The sequence below is a fragment of the Sarcophilus harrisii genome, chromosome 4 (genome assembly GCF_902635505.1).
Source record: "Sarcophilus harrisii chromosome 4, mSarHar1.11, whole genome shotgun sequence".
In the NCBI taxonomy this organism is placed as follows: domain Eukaryota; kingdom Metazoa; phylum Chordata; class Mammalia; order Dasyuromorphia; family Dasyuridae; genus Sarcophilus; species Sarcophilus harrisii.
The window spans coordinates 424,532,424-424,547,676 of record NC_045429.1 but is presented as its reverse complement, the minus strand read 5'-3'; the positions used below and the strand labels follow the sequence as shown (position 1 = coordinate 424,547,676).

The following is a 15,253-nucleotide window of genomic DNA, read 5'->3' as shown; positions in this document are numbered from 1 at the left end:
TTATTTTTAAGTGAGAGGAAAATGTGCAGAGAAAACAATGTGCTAAAAAAATACCCCCACACATCTTATATCTCCATCTATTGTATGGCCAAGAATAAGCTAAACTCAATGTATTTTACTGCCAGCCAGTTCATCTTGACTTTTACTTTTTCGTTAATGTACCACCAATCCATCCATCTTCGATTCCCTTCCATCCATTGTCTGAGCTTTCTATAAGCCTCCCCCCAAAATCCCCACCCCTTCTTTATTCCATCATCTGCTTAGGCCAGGCCCTGCTATTTTGTGTCTGGATTATATTGTTAAGACTCCTAATTGTTTTTGTCTCCTGCCTACCTTTATTCTCTCACACTATCCATTTTACACAGTGCTGCTGGATTAATTTTGATAAGATTCCCCCTCCTCCAACTCTCCTATGGTCATCATTTTACCCTGATGTATTTAGTGATTATCAATTGCTGCCAAAGAAAGACCATGACTCTTTATTGTCTTAATCTGAATTTAAGAGCTCTCCACAGACTGACTTCCTGCTTCTCTAATTCCCATCCATATTATACTATAGTCTGATTTGAGGTTCTTCATCTTTCTTTGCTTGTCCCTCTTCATTGCCTCTGCTTCTTTTCTCTCTATCTGAAACATTCCCCTGGCTAAATCTCTGAATCTCCAAGAACTAATCTGTAAGGATTCCCCCCTTCAAATGTGAATCTTTCCTTTGTCTAAATCCCACGAGCACATCTTACCTCCTTTGCTACTTCATACAGGCTACCTACATTTACCATTTTCATTTATATATGTTTTCCACTAACATTTAAGCTTTGAGCTCAGAGATTTTCTTAGTCTTATTTATCTTCCTCAGTAGGATTAGTACAACATTCAGTAAAGATTTTTTTATTGAACCAATGACCTTTCCTTTTTAAAAACTGATCATTTTATTTACATGAAAATGAAATCAAGGAACACAGGTTTACTGTACACTTGATTTTCCTTTGGTTTTCTAGATACTGCTTAGCAGATAAATTCAGATGTCAAGGTAACTAAACCATTCTCACCAACCTCATCCTTTTATTAACGAGGAAATTGGCTTAGAGGGGGAAATTTCCAAAGACAGAGCCAGCCATTGGAAGAGCTAGAAGAAGAATTCAGTTCTCCTGATGGTCTGTTGCTAATACTTCCTATCTCAGAGAACTCTGCTCTTCGAGGAATTTAGGAGAAAAGAGATAGTTTAAATTTTAGCTGAGTTTTCCTTTTAGGGAGTTTGATGCCCCTGGTACCTTTCCCAGACAGGTTTGGATTAGTGCACCAATTAGTAACTTTGAACAGTAGTAACAAAGTTTCTGCATTAAAAAATTGTACAAAGAATGGGTTAGAGATGCATAAAAACAAGTATTTATGGGGAGTCATAGAAAATAGGTGAGTGGGCAAAGAAAAGACGTAAGCTCAATGCAGTATTCATTAAATACTTACTATGTAGTGGGAATGCAGTGTTTAAATAATGTCCTTGCTTTCACTGATCTAAAACTCTCTTAGGGAATTTGTGAAGTATTTTGTGTGCATAACCTTATTTGGGCTACACAACCATCCTGTGAGGTATTAAGAGGACAAAAAAGCTTAGAGTGTAGTAGTTGTCAAGGGGAGGATTCACACCCAGATCTTCCAGACTTTAGCGACTGTACTGTGCTGCCTCTCCTAAGGAGAACTTGTGGAAGTGCTGCAAAGGCTTGTCAAAAGTGAGTGTCAGAAGTTGTGAAATGAGTGACAAATTCTGCTTCAACAGGAGCTTTGGAAAAGTGACCCCTTTATCTCTATCACTAAAATTTCCTTATCACTAAAATAAGGGAGGGGGGCATTGAGCACACACACATTAGATGATCACTCAAGACTCCTTTCTGCTCACTAGCTTGTCATTCTCTGGTGCACACAGACCTACCTAATTTTATATTACTTTCAAAAGCTGGGGTTTATCTTGCTTTCAGTTTTGCTAAACTTTGACTTCTGTCTCTTCTTACACCTCAGTAATAACACTCTAGGACCCTGAAAACCATCTTAATCATCAGCTCCAAGTAGAGCCATTTGGATTCTTTATTCCTGCTTCCTGGGTACTAAACAACTCTGGAGATAAATGCACACAATTGGATTGATTTCATCCATTCATCCAATCTGAACACCAAAGCCCTTGGTACTGTCATATGGTTCAGCATCAGAAACAGATGTGATTTTTATCCATAGAAATGACAGTAAAGGTGATACATGACCTCTGCTTTGTTGCTGTTCCCTTAAAACCACAGGACCCTTCTAGTCTCAGAATAGCTTAGCTATTTAGCAGGTTCTGTCAAAATGATTCAGAAATGACATCATCTTAGGAGGCTTCTAGGGTCATCCTAAGATTTGGACCCTGTTGTCATTCTCCAGTTAGAACTGGTATGGGGATTGGAAGAAAGTGATAAGGAAGATTCCTGGAGAAATAAAAAGGCCTGATACAGAGATCTATTTATTATACAAAAACATTGATATTGCTAGGATTTAGGTTGGTATTTTAAGTAGTTATCCACTCCCACATGGAACTGAACATTCCCTCCTTTAGCATTTCACCTTATTTTGTGTAGTTTCAGGCCCACCATCCATTTTCCAGGCCTCTTACACTCTTCCCTGATCCCTTCCTTCCTCTCCAACACCAGCTCTGAGAATAATCATGAAACCACACTACTGCCTCTGGTAATGATGTGCCAATTGTTTGCTCTTTTACTTAAGTCACTGTTTACTCCTGTCACCATTTTCTTTTACTTCCCTTTCTAGCCTTCCTAGCCACTTCTATATATTCCTTTCTATATCTCTATCTGTACTTCTCTATATTCGTCTTCTCCTATTGGAATGTAAGTTCTTGCTTGTTTGTATGACTATCTCTTGTAACAATATCTGGAGCATAGTAAACACTTAATGAATGCTTTCCATTCATTTATTCATTAAGTAGATAAAATTTCTATTCATTCAACCATTTAACAAATTTAGGTTTTATTTCGTAGACAAAGGAAGCAATGGAAAAGTTTTGAGCAAGAGAGGAACATGAGAACCATCCATGCCTTAGGATGATAAATATAGCTGTTGTGTAGGCCAGGTTGGAGGAGGAAGAGACAATACTGAAGTAAGGAAAGCAGTTAGGAGGCATATGGTAATAAGAACTTAGGGGGCTAGCTATGAAAAGATGTAAAGTAGAATGAATAGGAATCCTAAATTTAAAGCTAATAGGGACCTTGACCATCTAACTCAATCTCATTTTATAGATGAGAGAATTGGAATCCATCAATGTTTAGTGACTGGTGCACATTCACATAGGTAGCAAGTGACAGAACCTGTATTCAAACTTAGGAACTCTAACCTCCAAATCTGATACTTTACTCCCTAATCTACATGATGAGGGAGAAGTAGATCCCCTGCTTACACATATTAGAAGCTCAATAAATATTTGTGTTTGTGAAGAGTTTTACAACTTAAAAAGGGGGAAAAAATTTCTCTGAGCTATTGAAGGCCTTGATGTCCTATCTCCCCCAAATGTCACTTTTTCTGTGCTTGTTTAATGTTTTTTTTTTTTTTTGTGGGGGGGGGGCAGGAAGAACCTGATTCATTTTGATAAAACCTTCCCCTCACAATTAAAAAACATTTAAATTCTTAGATGATTCCCTATGGTACCTATTAGATGTTTTGACATACAGCCTGCCCCTTCTATCCACCGTTATCCTATTTTGGCGACTGCAGGCTTTAAAATCAAGCATCAGTATAGCAAATCAAAATCTATCCTCTCTGCTTTGTCTACCTTCGTGTGATGTTTAATGCCTTATTTTCCTTGCTTCTCCTGCTTTATCCTTCAAGGGAGGATTAAATACAGTTACTAGAGTTTTGATAGGCCTTCCCTACTATCCTCCCCCTTCTCCCCACTCCCCACCAGGAAAAGACTGCTCACCTAAAGAAAGCTTTGAAGTCTTGTGAATTTTCTTCCAGTGGAAGTCCTGATCAATTCCCGTCAATTCTTCTATGTTGGAATTAGCTACTGAACACTACTTCATAGGGACATAGAACAACAATAAGTAGAATAGAAGAATTGGGCAACATTAATTTTTTTTACCTTGACAAGGTCACCCTTTTTCCCATCATATAGAAGATCCATTGCCCCAAGGTCACACTCGCGTAAACCTTCCTGAAGGCTTCCTGGGAGAAAAAATTCCTTTTTTCTCATCATTTCTAAGGATCACAACACCTTGCATTTATATTGTACTTTGAAATTTGCCAATTTAATTTCTGTCTCCTACTGTAACATACAGAAATAGGTACTTAGTGAATACTTTTGGATAGCAATTTTTTTTAAGGTTTTGTTTTTTTTTTTAATTGGTACCTAGGATTTCTTAAGTATAGGGAATTCATAATATGAAAACTCCTTTCACTGTTGCAAACAAGCCTTATTAACACTTTAAGTACCTACCATGTATTTGAGGCTTGCTATCTCCTTTTCCCACATTCATTATTAGGAGAAAATTATATGCTTAGATCTGTTTGGAGTCCTCTTTTTCTCTGGCTTCCTGATCATTTAACAGTTGTTTTCTTGGCTGGATGTGGGATCCTATTTGGAGCTCATCTAGTTGGATTGAGTTCACGATTGCACTTAGATGGCTGAAGTTATCTTGTTATTTATTATGAACATCAACAAGCCACCTGGTCTCTAGCGTCCTTCTCTTGAAATGCCACCTAAACCATCCCAGACAAATGAGAATCTGTACTTTGTCTGGCAGGCAGAAAATTCCTAATTTCTTTGAATCACTCAGTCTACTGGGAAGTACCATTCTTGGATGTAAGCTAAAATGCTTTATATTGTCACTTTTGCCATTTTGTCATGTTTGGCCTTCATTAAACTACCTACCCTAGGGAAAGATAAAGAGGCTCAATGAAATAGCAATATCTTTCTTCTGCTAAAGTGTTCCTGGTCTTGGCAGCCTTATCTCTGATTGTTAAGACAATAACAATATCATAAGATCATAGGTTTAGAGACCTTAGAAGTGATCTAATACAACTTCATTTGGAAGAAGAGGAGAGTGCCAGAGAAATTAGCTCATCCTGGGTCACAGAGAGTAAGTGACAGCAGGAATTCAGACCTGGGTCTTCTGACTCCCACCCCAGCATTATTTTCACCTTGCCATACTGTCTCCCAGGTGTTGCTGGGGTGCCCGCTCCAGGAGGCTTAGCAAATTCAGGAAAAAATAGACTGCCATTCACTTCTTATGTTGTTGCTACTCCCAATAAAGGTCTTTAGTTTAAAATTTCAATAGAAGCAAAATGAGATGCTCTTTGTGGAATCTCACTTAAGTGCAATGGAATTAGGAAGAAGTAACCTCATATAGTGTGGAAGCACCTCAAATTTACTTGAGATCTGGGTTTGAATCCTACTTCTGATAATTTACGAGCAGTGCCATGATGGGTAAATCGCTGAACCTTGCCCCTCAGCTTATAAAAAACAAATAACAGTGCCAGTAGTGCCTACCTCCCAGGGTTGTTAGGATGGTAATCACAAATGATGGATAGCCCTTTAAAATTTACCTCATTCTTCAGGGATTATACACGAACTTCTTGGTGAGGCATTTAAAGCTCACACTCTGGCTCCTTCCTAAAGTTCCAGTGTTGTAGCATATTATCTCTTTCCATATCCAAGGTTCAGCCCTAGAGGCTGCTCCATGGATGCTCCATTTCTCATGGCTGTACCCGACATACTTTCCCCTTAGAATCCCTTGCTTCCTTTAAGATCCCCCTCATTGCCTCCTTTTGTCTTGAGCCCTTTCTTGGGGTTCCTAGCCCCCAGTGTCTTCCTCTTTTAAGCTTCTCCCTTCATCTTATTTCCAATATGGTAAATGTCTATAAATATAATCCAGATAAATAAAACCGCTTTGGAGAGATCCTCAATAATTTTTAATAGGATAAAGATACTGAAAACAAAAGTTTGAGAACCATTGTTATATACGTAAACCTAAAAGCACTCTATAAACTTCTGTGCTGAAAAATGGGGAATGTATGTCGTTCATAATGACCATTTCTACAAAAATTTAACCAGTGTAAATTAGTTAACACAAACAGGAGGCTAAAAGAGCTAGAAATTAACTCGATCAGCAAACATTTGCTCTCTTTGCCACATGGACAGGTGGCTGTCAAGCACAAGACCAGTTTAGAATGAAAAGTAACTCATGAAACACCTAGGAGGATTCTCATAAAATCATGATAAATAGAGGCTAAAACAAAGCCTTTGGAAAATTGTGTGAACCCCAACAAAACCATCAAAGACCATCTTACCTCTTAGGAGGTACCCTGGTGTAGTGGAAAGCACCACAAGAGATCTGGGTTCAAATCCTGCCACTAATACTTAACTAGCTTATGGCCATAAGTAAGTCATTCATTTACCCTGAGCCTTAACCTCCTTCATTAATGCATTTGGGAGGCAAGCAATAAATGGATGTAAAAATGAAAACATTTATCAGTGTTTTTATAATGACTTACTTCCATCATCAATGGCGGTGGAACCATCCCATTTGGACTCTAATATCTCATTTCCTATTATGTTATATAAAAAGTCAAATTCAAAATTTATGAAGTCAAGATAAGGATTGGACTGGACCAAGTACCATTGAGGAAATCTGGTATCAGCATACTCTTGAGAACATAGAGATAGTTTTACAAGGCATATCAAAAGAAAGAGAAGACACCAAAAGAATGGAAAAAGTAATGAATGGCATTAATAGATCCAAAAAGCACTTTAAAAATATCTGTTATTGCTAACTCAGATACCCATTTTCTCATCGTTAACAAAGTCTTCATAACAATGATCTCTACAAAGAGGTCAAAGGGATCCTTGAGGAAAACATGAGAAGGGAATAGGAAAGCTTTCTGTATTTTTTTCTATTGCAGTCTACATCATTACAATGACAGATGACTACAAAGTATAGAGAATACAAGAGCTGCTAAATCTGTGGGATGAAGGAAAAATGCTATATCTGAGTTTGAGTCCTTCCTCAGGCACTTACTATTTAGATGCTTCTGGGTAAAACACTTTACTTCTATGATAATTGGTTTTCTCATCCATGAAATGAGAAGGTTGGACTAAATGAGCTCTTAAGGTTTACTACAGTTCTAACATTCTGCAGTCCTTTTGGTAAAAGGGCAACAAGCCTTTTTGGAAACAGGCTCCCTCTCTGTTTCCAGAGTTGCCTATGATCCTGAGTTAATAAGCCTGATTGCCATTCTGGTCAGTGGCTTTCGGAAGGTTACATGTGCTGTTTGGAGAGACTCTGGAAGCTAGTGGGATGAGGAGAAGCCCCTGGACATCGTGTGATTGATCCTGGATTGTCACAGAGATATAGTGGTCCGGAAGGAAAGGATCGGTATTCTGGCTGATTGCACAGCACTGGTAGGTGCCTCTGTCTGTCAGCTTGGCCCAAAGTGTGGTAAGGACTTTGGACGTATAGTGTTCCTTCCAATTATCTTCTACCCCCACTCCCTGTTTCAGCTTTAGCTGCTGAAAACTGGTCTCAGGAGAACAGTCGTGTGCTGTTTTGTTTTTACACCAAAACATTATCAGCCCTTGGCCTCTTCTTTCTTATATGATAGGATAAAGTTTAAACTCAGTTTTTATTCTTTCAGGAAAAATGGTTTTCTGGAGCTGAAGATGTCCATGCAACCTAAAAAGTTGAAGGGAAAGATTAGCCTGCAGAAGCTGGGCAAAGATGCTACTATTAGTCTTATGTTCTAGAGGTCTAAAGAGAAAGAGAGAGAGAGAGAGAGAGGAGATGTGTTCAAAAAGATTTCTAACAACTCTTTTTTTTTTTTTGTAGTTATGAAGAACTGAAAATTAAGGGGGTACCCATCACTTGGGGATTGGCTGGACAAATTATGGTATATTATAGTGGAATGTTATTGAACCATGAGAAATGAAGAAGGTAACTGTTTTAAAAAAACCCAGGAAGGTTTGTATAAACTGAAGAATAGGGAAGTGAGCAGACCCAGGAGAAAAACTGATGCAGAAATAACACTGGAAACAAGCAATTTTGAGAGACGTAAGTACTAGCAGTCAGTATAGTGACCAGTCATGATTCCAGAGAATGAATAATGAAGCATCTACTCACTTCCTGTCAGAGAGATGATGCAGTCCAGAAATAAGAAATGAGCCATATACGTTTCCACATGGCCAACATGGGAATTTGTTTACAATGCAGATTTGTTACAAGATTTTGCTGTTTTTCCTCCAATTTTTTTTATGGGGAGAGGGAAGGAAATATTGTTAAATGGAAAAAAATAAAATAAGTTAAAATTAAAACCTGAAGTGGATTTATTAAAAAACAAAAAATAAGGCTGAATAAAGTAGGGAACAATTCTAACCAGAAAAGGATCTTTTTCTTGTTATCAATCATCAGTTAATCAGCAAATAACTATTTATTGAGGACCTACTGGGGGGAGGGAGGAGAGTTAAGGGACCATAGATCATCTAGTCCAAAGATTTTTAAACTCTGGTTGTGCCCCCATATGGGAACATGTGACTGAATATGGGGATTGTGAAATTACGATTTATTCTTGGTAAATGTTTGATTTGTTGACTTATTTGATATACTTATATACACAGGACCATGTAAAAATTTCTCAGGTGAAAAGGGGTCACAGAATAGAAAGAAGCACTGATCTAGTCCAACCCTAAATGAGGAGTCCTAATCTGATTCTATCTTGTATGTTCCTCATTTCCTGCATTAGAATTTAAGCTCCTTGGGGGTTGGCACAGTTTAGCTCCTCTTTATATGTTCAGTGCCTGACAGAACTGTTAGCATTTAATTAATGCTCATTGACTGATTCATTGCTCAGGATCATATTATTAGCAACTCTATAGGGTAGGATTTGAATTCAGGTCTTCCTGATTTCATGTCCTGCACACTAGCCTTTGGTCTGTATTGTACTAGATGAACTCTAACATCCCTTGCAGTGCTAAGATTCTGTGATTCTGAACTTCTAGGATGCTAAGGTTTCATAATCTATGTTTACAAGGTTCTGAGATTCTGAATATGATTCTTAACTACATTCCTGGCTCCATATATGTGTTAATCTGATCTCTTCAGTGCTTTGAGGAGAAAGGGGTAGTTATAACCTTCTCTTTTGTCTTCTTCCATAATATAGTGCTGCTTATCAAATAGTAAGACTTAAAGAATATTGACTGCTTAAAAAAATAAATTGGGCCCATGAATGGAAATGAACCTGGGACCTTAGCATTTTAGTAGGCCTTGTGACCTGGAGGGTGAAGAGCCAGGTGTCCTCTCTCCACCCCATTAACCAAAGCAGAGGGGTCCAGCTGCTAGTCCCCTTTCTCCGTATACTTGAATTGCTTATTGTCATTTTCACTCCAAGGTTGCCTTTTGATATCATTTTACTCTCATATCTAGATAAAATATTGGGAGTTATGAGAGGAAAGTAGACACATAGGATGTTTTGTCCAAGACTGTGCTCCCTGCCTCTCATTCTCCTTGATTCCTCCATTCCCCCTCTCCCTTCAACAAATGTTCTGAACTCTAAAAATTAAATGACTTCCCTTGATGAGTTGTGAATTCTTTAACACTTATGATAAGGTTGGATAATCTCTTGTCAGCAATGTCAAGGGTCATGTCTTGGATAGGTAGTTGTTGGGCCTAAAGATCTCCAAGATCCCTTCCAGATTTATGATTCTATTGAATTCTCCTAGAGAAATCCCTGCTAGAGTTACGGGGATGATTTTATCTTTGAATGGTAGGAAGTCCTTAAAATCAAAACAAGGGCCAGATTTATTCAGATTATTGAATTTGGTGTTATGACTTCTCCAAAATAGACCACGAATGTAACTACTACTAAAAATCAGAATCCCAGAGTTAGATGAGTTCTCCTAGAGGCTATCTAGTTCAACCTTTATCTCAACATACCTGTTAATCTATCCATTACTTGAATTACCAATGCGAGAGAATTCATTATTTCTTGAGATAATCCATTTCATTTTGTATTATTCTAAAGACTAGGAAGTTTGGTCATCATTTTCCAAATCTATTGGATAGTGGCCTCTCTCCATTGTTTCTACAAGAAGACCAATGACATACAAGAAGACCAATGACAGACTTTATCAAATGCCTTTCTAAAATCTCAATAAACTCTGTCTACTCTATTTGCAGCATTCTTCTGACCTCCCAGTAAGTCACATGAGAGAAGACTATATGCTTTTTGTGATCACTACCTTCTTTTCTAAATGTTCACAGCCTTCCTTTTAGCAGTATTTCCTGCTGTTTTTTAGGCATTGAATAGCACTATGAGCAAGTTACCTGTCCAGGTCCATTTTTCTGAGATCCTCTCTCCAGATCTAACATTCTGTGATCGTCTTCCCATATAATTTTCATTTGCATCTTTGGCCATTAGTTTCTCATTTAGGAAATGAATGAGTTGAGGTTATTGGTCCTCCAAGGATCCATCATGTTATAATTTTTTTTGAGAAATTAGAATAATATCTCACATTATATAAATGTGTACTTTAAACTATTTTAAATTTAAAATTTTAAAATCAAAATTATTTCATATATGTTGGCTCTCCCCAGTTCAGAGAGAAAAGGGTTATTGTTCCTCCTAACCCTTTCCTCTGCCCCTATTCCCACTGACAAATGAAAAAACTAAAACATAGTCTAGCAAAAATTGTCTAAGTCCTTGTCTAGATTTGAACTAGATTCTCTACTAAGAGATTTCATGCCATGGTTGGGGTGAAGATCAGGGACAGGGTAGAATGGGCTGGGGAAGTGGATAGTTTGAATTGTCCAAGATGGGGTTTGTCCTTTAAAAAGGATTGGGATGACTTGGAATAATTCCTTCCTCATCTTAAGATGTTTAGCTTCCATTTCTCCCCAAGGTGTGCCTTGAGATTTTCTCTTTAGGGGGTCTGGTCTTACCTTCTCTCAATCTCCACTGCTACTATCAGGACAGCCATGAGAAAATATCTCAAGCCAGTGGCCATCAGTAGCATCTAGGGTTGAAGCCAAAGGCAAGTTTCTGCCTTCGTTCTGAACAGACAAGCACAAAATAGACAAGCCATTGTGAGGACAGGTATAAGGATGGCTAATAATTACCCAGGGTCTTCGCTTTCAGTCACCCAGAGCACACAATTAGGAAGATTCTTGGGAAGACAGAGGTCATCTAATAGGGATAGAAAGGAGTAAATAGAAGAATGGGGGAAGGAGAACGAAGGAAAGAATGGAAGAAGAGCCAGGAGAGAGAATAATGAAAGGGAATACTTTGATGATAGCCACAATAGCCCTTTTAGTATAAAACTGTTTGCCCCTAACTACCTTGCGAGGTGGGGTAGCTAGGTGGCTCTCCGGTGGCTTTAGTGCACTAGTAAGGATTGAATCAGATTACAAGAACTAGATGATGCCATAGTGCTGGCCTGGACTCAGTAAAATCTGAGCTAAAATTTGACCTCAGACACCTGGCCAAGTCACTTAATTCTGTTTGCCTCAGTTTCCTCATCTGTAAAATGAGCTGGAGAAGGAAATGGTAAACCACAGCAGTATCTTTGCCAAGGAAACTCCAAATGGGGTCGCAAAGAGTGAGACACGACTGAAATCATTCAACAACAAAAGAGGTCCAGGTGATTAGTGGTTGGTTGCACCAAGTTTTATCAAAAGTGGAGACAGGTTTAAATGTGAGGAGAATGGGACCTAGTAGAGTCAAGTTATGGTTTCTATTAAGTTAGGAGGGAATGTAGGATGCTGAAAAACAAAAGAAGGCCTTCATGGAGCGAGAAATCAGTAAAGATAGGATGAATATGGAGAGGGCTAGCAAAGGAAAATCATTGGCTCCATTTTGGGTAGGATGGAGATATGAACTTGGGCAGCTCCTATTTATCTAACTCTTGCATTCCTATTTGCAGATTTACATGTGATGGCAGTGGAAAGAACATTTAATTAGGAGAACAGAAATCCTGGTTTCAAGTTCTTTACTTAAAATCACAAAATATCAGAGTATGAAAAGATGTCAGGTGCCAGTTCCAACCCATTCATGAACCTACTCCAATCCATTCTAAGTAATAATTCATTTAAAAACCTCTAGGGAGGGAGGAGCGCAGTACCTTCTAAGGCAGAGCATTCCACTTCAGGACAGCTCCAAATGTTTGCAATTTTCCCTTCACATTAATTTTAAATCTGCTTCCATTTTCTTTACATATTTACATCTTTACTTTTCAGAAGCCAAAAAGAATATATCTGATCCTTTCTCTATATAACAGCCCTTCAGATAATTGGGGGAAAAAAAGTAATATCCCTTTTTAAATCTTTTCTAGACTACATATCTTTATTTCTTTTAACTGACCTCCAAATTAGACTGATGGAGATCCTTCACCACCTTGGTCACCTGCTTCTAAATATCTCCTGTTGTCAGTTTCCTTCCTAGACTTGACCATAATATCCCAGAGACTGATTGATCAGGGCAGGGGTATGTTTCCCTAGGTCTAGGTATTGTGTATGTCTTGCAGTAGCATAGGAGAGAAGTGGTTTTGTTGGCTGACTGATTCATATTGACTTGAAGTCCACTGAAATCCCACATCTTGTTCACACAAACTTGTCATCCAGGCATGTCTATCCTATCTTTTTTTGGAGAGTTGATTTTTTCTTAACACAGTTGTAGAACTTTAGGTTATACTGTAGTAACTTAAATTCCTTTAGGGATATTGTTATTAAACTGGAAAACCAAGGAAATGGGATAAATATAATTTGCCTGCATTTCCCAATCAGGAATTAGTCTAATGCATTTCCTAGATCTGTTTGGAGTGGTTGTGTTGCTAGATAGGGAAAGGGAAAGGAATTGGCTGTATTTCTTCCTGCTACTCTACCATTTTGCTTCTGACTTCTGACATAATTTATTTTAACTGAAGCCATTCTGCTTCTTTGTAATCACTGCTTCCATTTCTAAATGTTGACTAATTATTTTTCTCTTGTATTTTAATTCACCTTTCTTCTTCTTTATTTCTTTCCTCTATCCATTGAAAAGACAAGAAAAACAAAATCCATGACAAATTGCCCCTTTAGTCTGCAATGTTGTGCTGTGTTCCTGGGATTAGAGCCATACAACTCAGTGTTTGCTTCCACCATCTTGTTCCTTGCTCAGTGCATGCACAAGGGCCAAGGCTTATAAATGCTCCTCTCCACTGTAGATGTGACCCAGAACTGACCAGAACTATTTATATTGCATGAGAAAGCAGCCAAATGACACTTGTTCAGCTCTTTTTGAGATCCCTTGGGATCTCTTTCTATCCTGATCCTCTTTCTGGCCACGGGTGTTATTAATGCTCCTGGGCAGCCCTTGTCACCAGGAGCCACTTACATTCCTCTCTATCTCCCTAAGTTGCCCTGGATTGAAAAAATATAACTGGCTGGCACTTTCTCTCTCTCTCTCTTTTTTTTTTTCCTCATCATAATTCAATTTGGTCCATTTTCTAAATCTTTATTTAGGAGGCAAATTAGACTCTAATGCTTCTCCTGCCATCTTGACTTTAACCACTAACCATCTCTTTAATATGTTCTAGAACTTTTCTAGGAATTGGAATCAACTTTGCTGGCCTAGAGTTTGCTAATTCCATTCTCTTAGCTTTTTGGTTTTATTTTTTAAAACCAGAACATTACTTTTCTGCAATCCTGTGGTACCTTTCTTTTGTTCTCTATGATCTTCTAAATATCAGTGACTCAATCACATTGACTGGTTCTTTCAGGACTCTGTAGTGTAGCTTATCCGGACCAGGTGATTTTAATTCATCAGAGACCAGCTAGGGATATTCTTAGTCTGCCTTGTGGTGGAGTGGTAGGAGCATTGGCAGTAAAACAAAAAATCTGGGCTCAGATTCCACCCATGAGCTTTTTTTTCTTGTTAGTAAAACGAGGAGATTGGACTGTATAACTACTAATGTTTATGCAAGTTTTAAATCTATGATCTTAATTGTTATATTGTTCCATTTTGTTCTGTTCTTTCCATTCCGAAGATCATTCTTCTTGCCAGAAAATTAAAAAGCAAGATAAAAATTGAATAGCTCAGTCTTCTCAGTGTTGTCAATTATCATCTCATTTACCTTGTGAGCAGTAGTCCTATCCCTTCTTTGATCCTCATTTTCTCCCATTCTGGCTAAAACAAACCACAAATCCCTTTGGTTGTCCTTAGCTTTCTGTTCCCCTTAGTTCATTCTGAGCTTCAACTTTCCTGGCATTTTTAATTTAAAAGAATCAAAATTCAAAAAGATAGTCATTGGTTTAGAAGATCTCCTGAACCAGCAAGATGAAAAAGAGGGATAGATTTAAAGCTCTGATTGAAGCATGATATGGTAGAGTCACAGGACTAGTGCTTGATCCTGGATTTTCCATTTATTATATGAGTGACCTTGAGCAAAAGTTATTTAATTTCTCTGGATCTCAGCTCCCACATCCATAAAATGCCAGGTTAGACTAGTTGACCTTAAGGCTTCTTCCAGCTCTAAATCTATGCTCCTTTGATCTTATAATCATTTTCATGTTTTGTAAATATGGAAAGAGACCAATACAAGATGGGAGAAAATATGAAAGACTTAAGGATTTCAGTGTGAAATGATTGTCCCCCCCAAAGCTCATGCAAATCTGAGGATGGAGTCATAGTAATATAGTATCTAGGACAGGAGTGGAAATAATTTCAAAGCCTTCTGCCCTGGTTCAGACCATATTTGGAGTAGGTGGTTTAGTCATGAACACTGTATCTTGCCCATCCTCAAAGAATCTTACTTGATGATGCATCCATCATCCCTTTTGTGACTAAACCTCTTGAGAAGTTAGTCTAAAGCCTCCATAGATTTTCTTCTTTCTTATTAACTCTACAATCACTTTTGACCTCATCAAGGCCTGTTGATTTTATCTTTGTAACCTCTTCCTTCCTCTAATATTCCAGCACGGTGTCTGGCACATAGGAGGTGCTCAATAAATGTTTACTGATGGACTGATTGCTACCACCCTGCTAAAGGCCCTCTCCACCTCACGCCTGGTCTATTGAAATTGCCTTCTGGAAATTTTCTTCCTTTTCTAGATCATTCTCCTCTACTCAGCTGTCAATTTGATTTTCCTTAAGTAGAGATCTAACCACCCCACTCAATAAGCTCCCTATGACTTCTAGGGTAAAATAGAAAATCTTCTGATGTTCAAAGCCCTTCATGAGTTCGGGCTCCCCACCCCAC

At 38.2% G+C, this 15,253-nt stretch overlaps 1 protein-coding gene across 1 annotated transcript; it reads right to left on the bottom strand.

Moving 5' to 3' along the window:
• Positions 1-7,246: 7,246 nt before the first annotated feature.
• CD160 (CD160 molecule) lies at positions 7,247-11,035 on the bottom strand. Its single transcript, XM_031968718.1, is given in 3 exon segments — positions 7,247-7,602; positions 7,605-7,729; positions 10,962-11,035. Coding segments are annotated over 3 exon segments (555 nt in total).
• Between the last annotated feature and the right edge of the window lie 4,218 nt (positions 11,036-15,253).